The sequence below is a fragment of the Hetaerina americana genome, unplaced genomic scaffold, assembly GCF_022747635.1.
Source record: "Hetaerina americana unplaced genomic scaffold, ioHetAmer1.1.p SCAF_2, whole genome shotgun sequence".
NCBI classification, from domain to species: Eukaryota; Metazoa; Arthropoda; class Insecta; order Odonata; family Calopterygidae; genus Hetaerina; species Hetaerina americana.
The window spans coordinates 79,376,375-79,392,002 of NW_027286763.1; the positions used below are offsets into that span (position 1 = coordinate 79,376,375).

The 15,628-nt window shown below is 42.3% G+C and overlaps 1 protein-coding gene across 2 annotated transcripts in view; it reads right to left on the bottom strand.

Annotated features, from left to right (window-relative positions):
- LOC139687465 (protein big brother-like) overlaps positions 1-6,494 on the bottom strand; it is a 145,342-nt gene extending 138,848 nt beyond the window's left edge. For both annotated transcript variants that reach the window (XM_071584637.1, XM_071584638.1), the window contains exon 1: positions 5,685-6,494. In XM_071584637.1, coding sequence (XP_071440738.1) covers positions 5,685-5,798 — 114 coding nt within the window. In that variant the 5' untranslated portion in view covers positions 5,799-6,494. The remainder of the gene's footprint in view (positions 1-5,684) is intronic.
- Between the last annotated feature and the right edge of the window lie 9,134 nt (positions 6,495-15,628).

Consider the following 15,628-nt stretch of genomic DNA (forward strand, 5'->3'; position numbering starts at 1 on the left):
AGTTGAAAAGAAATGCGTCTTCAGTTTAACAATTCAATCAAGAATATTTTTCAACTGAAGAAAAACTTTGCTTACATTTGTGATAATACATTTCGTTGAATTAAATTGATTTTTTTGGATAATTAAACCCATTAATGATTCTCTCGCCAAGTAATTTTTGGAGGATACTACAAAGATGGATGCTGGAGAATACTATTTCAAATACCTCATAAAACGATTCCTCCCATTTCCGCTCGTTTATTCAACGCTCGACCTAAAAATATGTCAACTGAAGGTAGCGTTTGGCGTTTTGATGCGATGCATACCGTTGGATGAATGGCCATGCGTGATGAATGTTGATCGGCGCCCCGCGAAAAGAGAACTGGGGAATATTTTCTTGTGTCACCAAGCTAACCAATATATTTCTGAACGCATAATTTCATCAATTGCCGCTTCAGTCACTCGCCGATTTATACGTATAAATAAGGGAATATATAGAAGTCCTCTATTCATCATCAGCTGATAGCTATCGCAGGGAAAAATATTTAAACCACTTTAACTCCTTCGACATGATGCCAAGCTACTTCGAATGACAGGGCCAATCTCAACCGTAACCATCGTTTTGATTGGCTAGAGTGGAAAAAACCGGTGTATCGGGAAAAATCATGAAACGTTGTCATCTCGGGTGAATTGTTGTCACGCTTCGCTACTCCAAAAGAGCTTTGGGATATGAGTGCCAATTACCTCAAATGCTAGCATGACTTAAGTAAAACATACCTGTACCATGAGTTGAGCAATCATGGGAGTGTTTACAATTTAAAACAGTGTAAAAAGTTAGTTGAAAAAAATATAATCCCCAAATTCTTCTTAAAATACCACTGACCTACATGAAAATAAAACGAATAAACAAAAAATTCATTGAGATATTGGTCACGAGGGATTTAGGATATAAACTTATGGTATCGAAATGAAATCTGCCCCCCATACTCCCTCTCCAGTATTCGTTACTCTTTTTTCCTTTTTATGTGGTTAAAGCTTGCAAGTAATAAATGGGAAATTAGCATTTAAGGATGGTTTCCTCCTGACTTTCGAAAAGGCGACTTGACTAACATACCTGCGGTCACATAATGCATTGTTAAATGAATAAAATGTAGCATGAATGAAGTGAAATGTTGCAGGGGTGAACTGCTTGATCGAATACTAAAGTTAGCCTAAGAGCGGAACACCGGTTTTCGTAACTTATTCCTAATCGCTACATTAATTAATACGAGGCACTACAGTTTGTATTCATCGACCGAATCTGAATTAAAAATGAATTCATCTCTTGCCAAAGGCAATGAAATCAATTTTCTTTAACAAGGAAAGGATTGCCATAGCCTTGTGTAGGTTTTAATCAGGCGTATTGTTCCACAATACCACTTTCAAATGTACTTTCAAGGATTAAGGATTTTTAATGACAGCAAAATTGTTCAACCGGAAGTTTTTAATTCACTATTAAAAGGATATTATTGAAAACGCACCACTATAATATTTGCGGGAATTTAATGAGAGATAAAAGGAAAATAACGAGAGGAGACATTTTTTGGCACTTTTGTTTAATATTAATTGACCCCTAACATCGGCGAGGCAGGTGCTTAGAGACGGAAGAGTCTAAAAAATAGCGAATGACGAGACTGAAATATAATGTGTAAAAGGAATTGGTCTCTGGGAAAATGGTTCATCGGATCACCAGTTGATTTTTTATAAAGTGGGTGAGATATGGCGTAAGGGTGAACATTTAGACCTTCCTGTAGTTATATATATATATATATATATATATATATATATATATATATATATATATATAATATATATCGCTCGAAATATGTAAGCAACATGCTTAGGCTTATTCTTTCGACACTCACAAATGCCTAATCTTCGTCCCAATCCCCAACCGTAGATTAAATAAAGGCATGCTTTTTTTGCTCCAATGCCAACTATTCGGCGAATTTAACAAAATCACGTAGCTGTTGGACTTTACTAAGCATAATTACCTGAAACCGCGAATGAAGAATGAACGAATAACGAGTTTCCTGTTTTATACACATAGAAGGAATAAAGCTACACCGCAGGTCAAAAAAAAACCTAGCTGTGGCTTCACTCCGTAGAACCACAGATGGTTGTCGATCCCGCGGAAGGGGTGGAGTGTGAGGGGGTGGTCGCTATGGGGGTGGAAGTGGAGGGGGGCAAGAGAGATTTCACCCCCCCCCATGATCCCCTCCGTACCCCGAAATCGGATTTCCAAAATAAAAATCACCCATCTTCCAACTTTTCCTCACGGTGAAAAAAACCGCACTCTGGCGCCACCCACGGTCACGCGGGCGCGGGGGAAAGAGTTCGGAATTTCAATTTTTAACCCCCCCCCCTCCCCAACCTCCCACCCTCCCTTGCTCCGCGAGAATAATTCAAATGCCACACGCTGCATTAGTAGGCCAAGCAAGGCCGTTATGAAAAGTTAAGGGAATTTGGCGGTTAGTCAAACCGGCGCAAGGTATCACTTTTGCCCACACGTGATTGGAAACCATAGCAGCAGAGAGGGGGGAGGAAAAAAATAAAAGGAAGCAAACGCTACAGTTGGTTTTGCGAAGCTGAGATAGTCGACTTGGATACACCCAAGCGATGCACAATTGAAGCTTAATCATTATTGCTATAAGCAGCTGACCTTTCGGTGGACACAGAAAACTATTAAACAACGTCTTGACTTGCTCAAGCACAACTTATGATTGGACCGATATCCTAAACCGTTTGCCATAGCCATTTTTCAACTCTGCCTACTTTTTTTACATACATACATGCCTAATCTTTTTCCCTCCTTGGGTCACCAATCCATAATTCTCCCCCCCGTCACAGTCTTCAACATACCCCTTAACATTCTCTTCGTCCACTTTCCCGGCTGTGTTCGTACGTCTCGTATATCTCTCAAAAACCTTCTCTTCCCCTACCATGCCCATGGTATTTCTTTTCTTTGTTTTCCTCGTCATCCATTTTATTTTCTCCATTCCTCCCTCCCTGCCCTGATCGTATCCACATCTCAAAAAGTCTCGCTGAGGTGGGAGAAATTTTTTAAGGAGCAAGTAAATGGGAATAGTTTGGGGTGCAGAGTACTTATATCAAAATCAATCAGGAATAATCGAAGGAAACATTGTTGTACAGCATCGTCAAACAATTCATTTACTTTGTATTTTTAGACATTGCTTGCACTAATTAACTTTTCCTTGGACCATATGCTCGGTTCTTTCTTCTCGACGAGCGCGGAAAAGATAAAATCCCCCATGGAGCCTTTATCTTCTCTTTCGGGCCGTTTAGCTGTAGTTACCGACTTGGTCCGAATTTTGATGGTATGGCCCTTTTACGCATTGGTTTTCTTACATGAAAATGGATTTTATAACGCTTTTATAAGTTTTTGGGCGTGATTTTCGGCGGACTACTTAAAATATTCCCTTGAACTAAATATCATTTACAAAACATGGAGAAAATGTAAAGTCCAAGAAGAGACACGTTGTAAGAAGACCAATTATCGCAATGAAGTAGTTATGAATGAATTGAAATGGGTGGAACAATTCGTATTGCATAAGTATTTGGGATGCATTTTGGGAAAAAAGAGCCATAGGAGTAGAGCTGGTGGTAAAAGTGTCGTTCGTCATCAAAAAAACCTTTTGTGAATAAGGTAAATGATTAGGACTTCCGAGAAAAGGACGCACCAAATCAGTTGGCATGAGGAATGAACCGCTGCTTCGCGCTTTGCGGCTCTCGGAAACCAGGTCTTTGGGGAAACAGAATGGAGCGTAGAGTGGCCGTTTACGAGATGCGGAAATGGATAAGAATAGAGAGAATTAGGTGGAGAGGTGGACAATGAACGAAAACAGTGTAATGAGAGGGCGTTTATGGAGAGAATCCGAAAATGAATAGAAAAAGCGAGTGGAGGTAACAGAAGAAAATCTAGTGGAACGTTGAAAGCTAATAATAAAAGCTAAGGCATAATAAGACTAGGTATACAGAGGGGAGAGAGAGAGAGAGAGAGAGAGAGATAGGATGGATAGAGATATTTTTAAGGTTCGTAGAGGCGTAATATTCCTTCTTATCGAAACAAGAGAAACTAAAGTCAAAAGAAACCCATGATTTGGCTTAATTGGTACGCTGCATGTTCAGCGAATGCTTTTTATTCTGATATTCATCGATTGGCTCAGCTCTAAATAAAAAGAGATGAGATCTTGCTCTACCTAGATATCTTTCTCATGCAGGTAAACTTTTAACTAATAATTTATTTGTATAATTATTATATCATATATATATATACACAAGACATGCATATATATATATATATATATATATATATATACATATAAGAGACATATATAAATACATAAATTTATATATATGTGTGTGTAATATATAAATAGTGTGTATATATGTTTATATGCACGCCGCTTATAGTTCCCTCTGTCCGCAGAAAAAGGTGGTTAGGCCACCGAAAATTTCGTAAAACATGTGACTGTCCCTTTTTGCAACTACATTAGTGTATCAATATTTGTGTTGGGTAATTATTTTTATGTTGGCCATCTCGCTCCTTCGTTTGATTAATTATATACATTCGTGAGACTTTCGTTAAATGTTGTATGTGTGTTTGTGTGTGTGCGTATATATATATATATATATATATATATATATATATATATATATATATATATATATATATATATATATATATATATATATATTGTATGTATGTATATACACACACAAATACACAAAATTACTAAACGGCTAAAATTGACTATTTTGATAAATGCTCGTATGGTTCTGCTCGAAGAGCGTTCACTACTGCGTTGAAAACCAAGGAGAAAGATCTCACTGTTGTGTTTAATGATGCATTCGCAGTAAGTTACCGTTTACGAGAAAGTAATGACAATTTGCCATTAATTAAACCTCATTACCTCTAAAATATGATGTTTCACTTCTGAGTTTGACTGAGAGGCTAACGAGATGAATAACGAACTCTTTAATTTGAAATCTAAATCTACTCTTCAAAAGGCACAAAATAAAAAGTTTGGTCTAAGATTAATGTCCTAACCAGTTACTCTATTATACTCATTTCCCAGAATTGGCCTGGGTGCTATTTCCTTGAATTTTCACACGCCGCCTAGTTGATGGGTGTCAGCCTTTTAGTTTGAAGGCTCCCGTAAACAACCCTTCGTTGGCTACATAGCATAGATTGATGCAACATGACAACAATCCTGTCTTATTTCGCGAAGGTAACTTTCTAAAATGCCCCAGTATTAATCCAGTACAATGAACCTATTAACAGCGCTATAATAGTCATTTGGGATTATTCAATTGGACCTACGCTAATTACAGTGATTTCGCGCCGTGAATAGGTAAGCATCAACAGAAGTCACGGGAGTACAAATGAAAGTCCGGGTGGATCAGTCAAACTCCAGGCGCTTTTCTGAGCCACTGAGTAATTCCTCAGCGAGGGCTGGTCCGACCGAATTTGCAGCGCACCCCGTTCTGACATTCCAAATGCTTTATTATGACAGAAGGGTATACTCCATTGTGGACAAAGAGGACCAACAACAAAAAAGAAAATTTCTGAAAGCCGTGCCCATCACGACGACGGACTCGAGGCTCCGCAAATGGACTGACGCGGGGGAGGGGAAATGGCCCACCTGCAGGTGATGGTGCTGCTGCATGTGGTGGTGATGCAGATGGTGCTGCGTCCGGAGATGAGAGAGGTGGAGGTTGGGGGCGACGGGGGGCGGGTCTTCCGCCGGGGAAGTCATCGAGACTCGAGCCCGGGACTCCCGGGCGTCCCCAAGCCGTGGAACCGGGACCGAGGAGGCCGAGGGCGGAGACTCCGAGCGGCGGCGGGTCTCCCGAGGAGACGACGCGGGGACGCCGCACCGGGTGGGTTCCTCCGAAGCGGCCGGGGGAGAAGAAGACGGGCAGAGGCGGCGACCTGGCTAAGCAGCCCCCCGCACCACACGACTCACCACTCCCGCGGCAGCTATAAAAGGCGCCCGGAAGCTCTGGCTTCTCGTCGGGGGCCGGTCGAAGAAAGGTGCTCCTTCTGTGAAGGAGACGGAAAGGCTGAGGGCGGCGGAATCGGGAGGAGGAAGCGGTGGACTGCGGCGTCAATGATCGTGTGGCGAAGCAACACACTGAGATTCCGGCACGGTCAAAACCGGGAGCTCCCCTTCAGCTATCCTGGGACGCGCGCGAAATCCTTCCCGGCAGCCGCGGACTTCCCTGGCGGTCCGGACACGATTCCCGCGCTCGGGATACCGCGACTTCGTCACCCCACCCCTCACCCTATTTGGCCCTCAACCTCACCGACGGAGAGGGGTGAAGGCGGGGGGGTGGGATAAAAAAATATATATGCGTGTATATACGTATATGTATAATAATTTTGAAAACACGAACAACTCTGGCGCGGAAAAGACGGGATCCAGTCACCAAGTGCGCAAATTAATCACCCCACTTCAGCGAACGCGTCGAACAAATGGATTCCCTTTTCGCTAATGGATCAAAAAGGGGGTGACGGAGGTGTGGTGGTGGTGGTGTTGGAGGGTGGGCGGGTGTAGGGGGCGGAAGAGGGAGAGTCGGGCGGTGGTGGAGGAGGATGAGGAAGGGGTGGGGGATGGGGGTGTAGGAGGAGGAGGGTGAAACCAAGCAGATCCGTCCGTCTGCAGTTGCGGGACGGCTTGCGGCCCCGCGTGTGGCTGGCTGGTGTGGCAAGTGCTGCCACGCGGAGGGAAGTGAGGGTTGCCGGCCGGACCCAGGCGATTGGCGCTCACGATCCGCCCCTTCTCCCCCCCTCCTCCCGCCCTCATACTATAAACCACGCCTCCCCTTTATAGCCGACCCCTCCCCCCCGTATTTCCCGACTCGTCATCCCCATCCCCTCCCTTTACTCCCCGTCCAGCCCTTCGAAGATACCCCGCTGCCGAAAACATAACACGAACACGAGAGAGCTCGTACCCCTCCCTCCCCCTTAACCTTCCGTACCCCTTCTCCTCCCGTGCCCCCGCTTCTTTCTCTCACTCCCCCCCCCCGGAAGTGCGGTAGTCCTCTCCCTACGCTTCTCCTCTCCTGCCCAGAACCCGCCCCTCCCGTTCCTTCTCACCATTGGAAAAGCGTTGCATGTCGCCCGCGCCTGAATCCGAATGCTGTCTCTGAATCGTCCGGATTCCGTCCCCCGGACGGACGGAGCGTCCGCGTTTGTAAACCCCCACCCATCCTCCGGGGGGACCATGGGATGGTGGTCTGCCCGGGGTTGACCGATGTTCTGCGGCTCGTCGGTCGTCCGCTGGATTTATGTGTGCCTCCGTGTTTTCACACTCCGCGGTGATCGCGGAGGTTGGCTTTGATCGGAGCGTTCCCAGCCGTTTAGGGTATTATGCATGCCTCGGCGCGGCGGCGCCCGCGGGAACCTCAGCCACCCGCCCGGGCAATCTCGTGCGCCGTCTCGGCGACGATGAGGTGCGACAAGCGAAGCAGGGGCTTTTCTGTCAAATAAACGAACCTACTTACTGGTCACGGCGTATGTTGCATATTTAACACCTTAGTTTATGTTTAATTGGTCTTTGATATTATGATGTAATATATATTGATGTAAGCGTTTATAAGAAAAGTATGGGATGATAATAAATTTCACAGAAGAGAAAAGTTACGTTAAAAATTAAAATTGGGGAGCAAAAACTAGAGCAGATGGTTTAGTTTATCTATCTGGGTAAGATCATGGTCAAAGTAGTAGTGACCTCAGAAGAAGATTTTTGTAAGGCAACCAAGCTTTCACAGGTTGGAGAGAATTGATGACGGCAACGCTGAGTAAGGAATTTAAGAAACGATTCGTCAAAACGTTGATATGGAGCGTGGTTTTTTATGGCGCGGAAATATGGTCGTTGAAACAAAATGATAGTTGGGAGGATTTTGAAAGGTGGATGAGGAGAAGGATAAAGAAGATGAAATTAACGGAAAGGAAAGCGAACGAGGTACTAATAGACACGGTGGAGAAGAGAGGATAGTTGAGAGAAATCCAAAGTAATCAGGAAATATGGATACAGAGAGTTTTGATTGGCGATTGGAAGTTGATGACTTTAATATAAGATACAGACTCTGATAGGTGAGGCAAGTGATTCAATAAATGTAGCCGTTTTCAGCGTCCATTCAATACCTGCCTGAAATGGTAGAATACTAAAAAATAATAATATGCTTTATATGTGCTCACCGTGGCCATTTCAAATAACAAATAATATTAAATACAATAAACAAGTTACGTATATGTTATTATCTTTATCGTTGTGTATTTATTGCCTTTTGACTCGTATAAACGAACTATAAGGAGTTAAATATTACAAGGTATTTAAATATTATGATAGTTCTCTGTCCAGACCGGAATCGTGCGGTGGGTAACGTAACCACGTTCTAAACCAATGTTCGCGGGTTCGTCTCGGCCTCCGGTGGTTAGGCCCGTGGAAAACCCTGACACCACAGGAATCAACCAGAAGGTCGGTTTTGAAGGTTGGTCGGAGAGTTCTGATGGCAAGTCTAAATCGAACTCCCAATGAGTCCACGTGCCAACGTGGACACACGGCAAGAAAAATATTTTCTGAACACGAAATAGTCAATTCTTGAAAAGTTGTCGGTGCTTAACCCGCACTGCAGAAAACTCGAATGGGCTTGCCTCTTTGGCCGTGAAACAGTTGGTCCTCTTGGCTAGAGGCCATCGCTCTCAATTTTAGTGGCTATTAGGGCAGGCGACCAATAACTGAGGTCATGCCCTCCAATTTTTTCGCCCTTGGTGAACATTTGCGGGCTTAAAGGATTTTAGGGATAGGAGGAAAGGTGCAGAGTAACCTGGAGCCAGCATTAGCCAAGTCTTGAGATGCCAGTTTGGTCCAGAGTTCGACATTTCTTTCCGCGCATGGCATACTTGAAATTGTTCCCATCATGATCTTCACTTGAGATCGGAATACCGTCGAAAAAGTCATCTTTGGGAATCGCAACCTTAAAAACATAGGCCTACGTTTAAGCCAGTTTAAACTTAAGTTTATACTTAAAACCAAGCACTTGACCACCACGCAAATCCGGTCCCTCTTTGTGATCGATTAAGGGTACCGGGCTTCTTCAAACCAAATCTTAACTCAAAATTTGTGAATGCACCACTGAGTTAAATTTCCTCATAGCGTGCGTTATATTGTTGTGCCTTTCTTTCTCACGAAACGTATAACTACCTAATTTTGATATTCCACTTAAAAACTTGGTTAAAAAAAATTTGGGACGACATTGCTAGAAGAAGTTTTACCATGTCTTATCATTAGGCACTGCTTGGCGACGAGGTAATCTTGCGTATATTGACTTCAGCTATTGTGGGGAGGATCTGCAATGGGAATCCAGGTGACTCAACGAGCTGTGTGGCTTTTCGGGTATCAAATCTTCCTCGGGAACCTACGGTGGCACAGGGAAATGGGACTGGACCACCTATCCTTTAGGTGTGAATTTCACAGACCAAAGGGTTTAGTACGATGTCAGCTCAGCTATGTCAGTTCCAACTTTCAGTTAGATTACCGTAGCGCATCTTTAGTTGTGAATAATCAAATGGGATAATGGTACTATTTACTATGGAGCAAACCATAAGTTTGTTCACTGAAATTGGATATCGCGATTATTTATAAAATTATAGTGAGTAGTGTCACATTAATGCTATAAGAAAAGCAACGGCAGTTCAATGCACAGGAGCCCTCTTTTCATCTTTCTTTAAACTATTGATTTTTTCGTTCTCATTGAAACACACGTGTGGTGTTTATTTGATCATCTTTCCTTATTCATTGAATCCTCAATTAACACCACCGGCCTTACGCCCGTGTGCTGACACAATAGGATAGGTAATGTGCGTTTGAATACCGATCTGAGTGTTCTTTCGAGCATCTTCATTTCCCTCCATCATGACTCCTCGTAATTGAAATCGTCCCGTGCCAAACACCCCTTTGACGTTTGATTGGAATGCCTGACTTATCTATCGATAGGACAAGAGCAAATCAAATTAAAAGATTCGGTTTGTCCATAGTTATAAGCTCACGATGTAAGGGGAATATACTTGCGCCAGAGTGGCATAAATAGTTAAAGGTTTGAGCTGCCGCACATTGAAACAGCGCAGAACATCTCACAACATTGTAGTTCCTCTACAAGGCACGTGGATACGAGTACATTTTTGTTTGCGCAATACCGCGAAAGCCACCGCAAAAGGGTATTGGGAAGGGGGACTGATAGGGCACCGGGCATATATGTATGCATAAATATTCGTTAATACATATACATAAGTCTTCTCATACAAACAAAAACTCGCATACATTAACTCACACTTGCCTATATAAATAATGCAATAATCGGTTTGCTTGAATAAATTATTAAATTTTGGCTTTTAAATATATAAATCATAGCAGTGATCATGGAGGGAAATCATAAAGAGACTCGACTAGGCTTTTTTATCCTTTAGAAAGGGAACCATTTTAAATATAGAATAACGGTATTACTAAGTAAAAACGAGAGAAAATACTTCGTCTTAATGAAGGATCTCAGGTTTTCCCGGCGTACCTGTATGGTATTCAAGAAGTTCTCCTGTGAGAAACAGAAGTGATCCTTCACCCTGAAGACGATGGCAGAGTCAGCCTTCGAAACGTCGGTGTACTGCAACCTGACCCGGTGGGAAACCCGAGAGAACTTCTTGAACTCCATCTTAAATCAATTTGGAAGGTTTGGTATGCTTTACCATAAGACTTCATAAAACCATTACCTAATAGCCTCGAGCGATTTCAGCGTAGACTTACAAACCTAACTGTAAATAATAAGTGATTATGGCAGACACATGCGCGCACTTCAACATTAAACTTTTTCCTTGTACTCACAGGTGCTCGTTTCTCCGAGTTACAATCCCACTTACAAGGCTTTGATTGAAGGTCTTCCCTTCGCTTGCGATTGCGCTCATTTTCAAGAGACTCACCGTTTCGTTCTTCCATCTGAGAACGCTAGTGGTAACTTGAATGAAAATCATTGATGGTAATAGTAAAACTAGATGTAGGTACTAAAAACTACTCTATTAACTGGTAACAATAAAAATATGAACAGTAAAACTCTCTTTATTATTACTATTTTACTTAATAAAACGAACTCTTAAGCCAGATCCCTATGATGTTCTCGGTAGGCAGAACGAATCGTTTTGTCTTAAGAAATGCTCAATACGCAGCAGAATATCTAGAAAAAATTATACATGTTGATAAACCAGCTGAGTGGGTCGCGGTAGTCCGGGGGTAGAGCGTTGGGACTACTGACCTGAGGATCCGGATTCGATTCCTGGGCAAGCCTATCTGGGCACCCTCAGTTCCACCCAAGCTATGTGATTTTTCGGGTACCAGATCTTCCTGGGAAACCATAACCGGCACAGGGAAAGGAACTGATGTGTGAACATCACTCGCCGTCCAGCTTAGTACTGAATGAACTCTACCATCACCTACGAAAACGACCTCCGGGTTAATTACTGTGTTTATGGTTTAAATCAGCTATGGAAAGTATCTCCAGGTAATGTGCTCAAATCTTATCAGCTCTATCCCCTTCGCAATAAATCCATTACATAAATACATTACAGTAAAATTTGCTGTAGTTATAAAAAAAATTTCCCGTATGAGAGAGGGTGTTATACATTTATAGGGAAACCTAGGATAGGAATTCTAGAGAAATTCTGCCTCCAGTCTCGAAGCCATAATTACTTCCCCAGTCCTGCGTGGATGACCAAAATAGCGTCAATAGTATCGTCCGCTTCCGCGAGGCCTTCTTCCACATCCGTTTCCGCATCCGCGAACTTCACCCTGTTCATACTATATATGATATACCGTTCCCTTTGGCAACGCAGAGAAATCTGAACCGCACGCCACCTAGTCTTATGCAACACCTCTTCCGCGCACAGTTTTTGAATGGTCCCGCGATTAAGTATAACAGAACCTTTTCGTTTGAAAACCGTGCGGTGCGCGTGATGGGCCCGCACGTAAATTTCAGGTATAACACTATCCTAGCGTATTTCACTAATCAGAGCAACTGAGGTATAAATGGTGGGGGTAGAAAAAAGGTACGCTCTCTTGCTCTCTTGACATTAAAACGACTGTGGCAGAGGGTATTTATGGACTCAGTTGAACCAATTGATAGTGAAGTGCGAGGGTGTAGTGTATTTGAGCCTTACCGTGTCATCTTCGCTGTAATTAAAACGATTAGCGCAACAGCTAGACAATCCACTGAGAGTATTCTCGGATGCATTGGCTGGAACTTCTGAGTTGTGCGTGAGTTAAGAATTACAGTAACTATCTTGCGGTCCTCAAGGCTATGTAAAGGTAACTGAAATTTCAATGTAACTGCTCCGGACGCCGTTTCTCAGAATCAAATCTTTTTGCGTTGTCCCCACTGAGTCTTCAACAATAGCGCGTATTAGACTTTAAGTATACAGTAGGTGCGTTAAGTAGTATACTACCTTGATCAAAAATTTCCCGGAATTTATTCAGAAAATTAAAAATACAAGTTTATTCATCTAAATCTATATTGTCCCCTTCAAAGTAATCCCCATCGACTGCAACACACTTATGCCAGCGCTTGATCCAATCCTCGAAACATTTTTTATATTCGGTTTTCGGTATGTCCATCAGTGCTTCCTGCGATTTTTCCATTACTTCCTCTCGGCTGCTAAAACGCGTTCCCCGTAATGGTTTTTTAACTCGATTGAACAGAAAGAAGTCACAGGGAGCCAAATCAGGTGAATTCGGTGGCTGTTGGATGGTATTTGTTGCATTTTTCGTCAAAAAATTACGAATAATGATAGCACTGTGCGACGGTGCGTTATCATGGTGCAAAATCCACGAGTTTTCTGCCCACATTTCTGGTCTCTTTCGGCGAATTGCTTCACGCAAACGTCTCATAACGCCCAAATAATACTCTTTGTTTACTGTCTGGCCTTCTGGCAAAAATTCATCATGCACTACACCGTTGTAATCCATGAAAACCGTCAGCATTGCCTTCTTTTTTGACTGAAAACGACGTGGTTTTTTTGGTCTCGGCTCATTTGGTGAACGCCATTCACTTGCCTGATGTCTGGATTGCGTGTCGTACTCATAAACCCACGTCTCGTCTCCAGTAATGATCCTTTTGATGAATGTGGGATCGGATTCAGCCTCGCAAATCATGTCTTTTGCGACGTCAACACGGTCTCTTTTTTTCATGAAATTGAGGTCTTTTGGCTGCTACACGACGGAAACCCAAATCATTAACCACAATGTCTTGGGCGGATCCATAGGCAATGTTCAAGTCCTCCGCTATTTCTCTGATGGTTAATTTGCGGTTATTGACCAACATTTCTTTTACTTTATCAATTTTTTCACCGACTTTCGATGTCGATGGTCTGCCACTGCGTTCATCATCTTCGATTGACTCACGACCACTTCTGAACCGCTCGTGCCACTGGTAAACGACCGTTTTTTTTAGAGAATCGTTGCCGAAACACTTTTCCAACATTTCCAACGTCCGTGCGCAACTCTTGGCTACGTAACTTTTGCAAATGTCAAGTTATGACACTAAGATTTAAAGGGAATATCAACAACAGATGTACCAATTTAACAAAAAAAACAGAACTCAAATCGGAACGATGGGAGCGCCACACGGTGGTTATTCCGGGAACTTTTTGATCAAGGTAGTATGTATTTAGTATATAGTAGGTGCGTTCTGAATCACACTTTGTGTGATTCAGAATGATTTATGTTAGTGCACTGTGAATTGGCTGGTAGCATCGACAAATGGGGAACAATATAACTTAGCCAATAGGGTTATCCCTACTTACTAGAGCTCTCATTCAGCAGAGCAATAATGCAAATAGTTCCATGCAAGAATTCACTCGGTAAATTATTTGGGTAGCTCTATCCGCGCGTTTAAATACAATATGGGCTTGTGTACAATATTTACCCTCCAAGCTTTTATTTTGGAGATATCCGTTTGCTCATGGGTGTTGTAGTGGCTACTACTCAACAGACGGAATGAAACTTTTACAAGGTAGAGGACTTTTCAGCACACTCAGGCTTCCTTACGGCAATGGGAGAATCCTTGAAAATGCACGATACTTCAGCAGATTTGACCATCTCGGGGTGAGACGGAAAGTCGGTCTGATTAATTTCAATGCGTAGGTAGACAAGTAGTGTCAAAGAATTTAGAATTTTATTTTTATTTCCAAAACTCAAAATTTCATCCCACTCAAAGTAGATATTTTGTAATTTTATAATCAACTACTGAAATATCGAATATTTGGCTGAATCTCTAAGGGTTGTGCATCTCGCCTTAAGTTTCATAAATCAGCAGAAAAAACGAAATTTGTTTCGTGTTTTTATATATTTTTCCAAATGTGAGTTTTTTTAAGATCCAATAGCAACTGTCCTGGATGTCATTGTACCCAATAGTAATGATGAAAAATTGCCCAAAGGATTTGAGTTACGAATGGCTGGAAAATATCAAAGCTTACCAATTTTCATATCATTATCATGTCCCGTTTGTTATTATAGCAATATCTTCATATCTGACAAAGGACAGATTTTGTGAGTGTCATTTTTTCATGAAAAATGTCCTTGCGTCATGGAAAAAAAACAGGTTTAGCATGCACCGAGAGATGGACTCTCAATTTGAGCTAATGCTTACGACAAGTAGATTTCGTTATAATCTACCATTCGTCTAATAAGCATTATTCAAATGTATTGTTGGTCATACCTCAATTAGATATGCACCAATGTCATACTCGTATAATTATTATTGGCTGATCTCTTAATACTATCGAGTTGATTTCGGAACGAAAGTTATGATAAAGGCATGGATGTGTTAGCATCCTGGAAATTACTTAGTCTACGATCGAAAGATGTACGTGCCTCCTCCAAAAAATTTGAAAAACGACTAGCCCACGAACGGGAATTTCTTCCAAAATCCGATTCGATTAACGAAAAAGTTAGGGAATAGTTTTTGATCGATAAATTACACTTTTACCATTTGATAAAATTCCTAAGCCGTTCTGACAGACGAAAGATGCAAACTCGGATGCAATTTGAGGGGAAAGTACTCACGACGATCCATGAGGAAGACCTCTCAATGATAAGGTGCTTCAGGCCACCTCAATTATCTTGTCGGGTCAAATACGAAGATAGGTGCACTCACGATGAGGTCGCCACCGTTCTGTACCCGACGGCGGAAAATTAAATCAAGCTCGCCAGGTTAAACCCAATAATGAAACGACCCCGTCATTGTGCCGCCGCTGTCCCGATCGCGAAGTCAGACGATTGCTTGCGAGGCTCTTATACAACTTGAAAATTTTGGTGGAACTAAGGATGACATCTAAAATTTCAAGTGCTCAATGATAGTTCAAGTTAACTTGAACGATCATTGAGTTTTTCAGTTTATATTAATTGGTTTTTGCATGAACGGTATTTTAGTAATGTCTAATCTTTTCTTCTTTTCTTGTATTTCCATCTTTACATGGAGCGCATCACCACCCATGGTCAATTTCTTTCTAAGCAAGACCCAAATACGTGACCTTATCTAATTT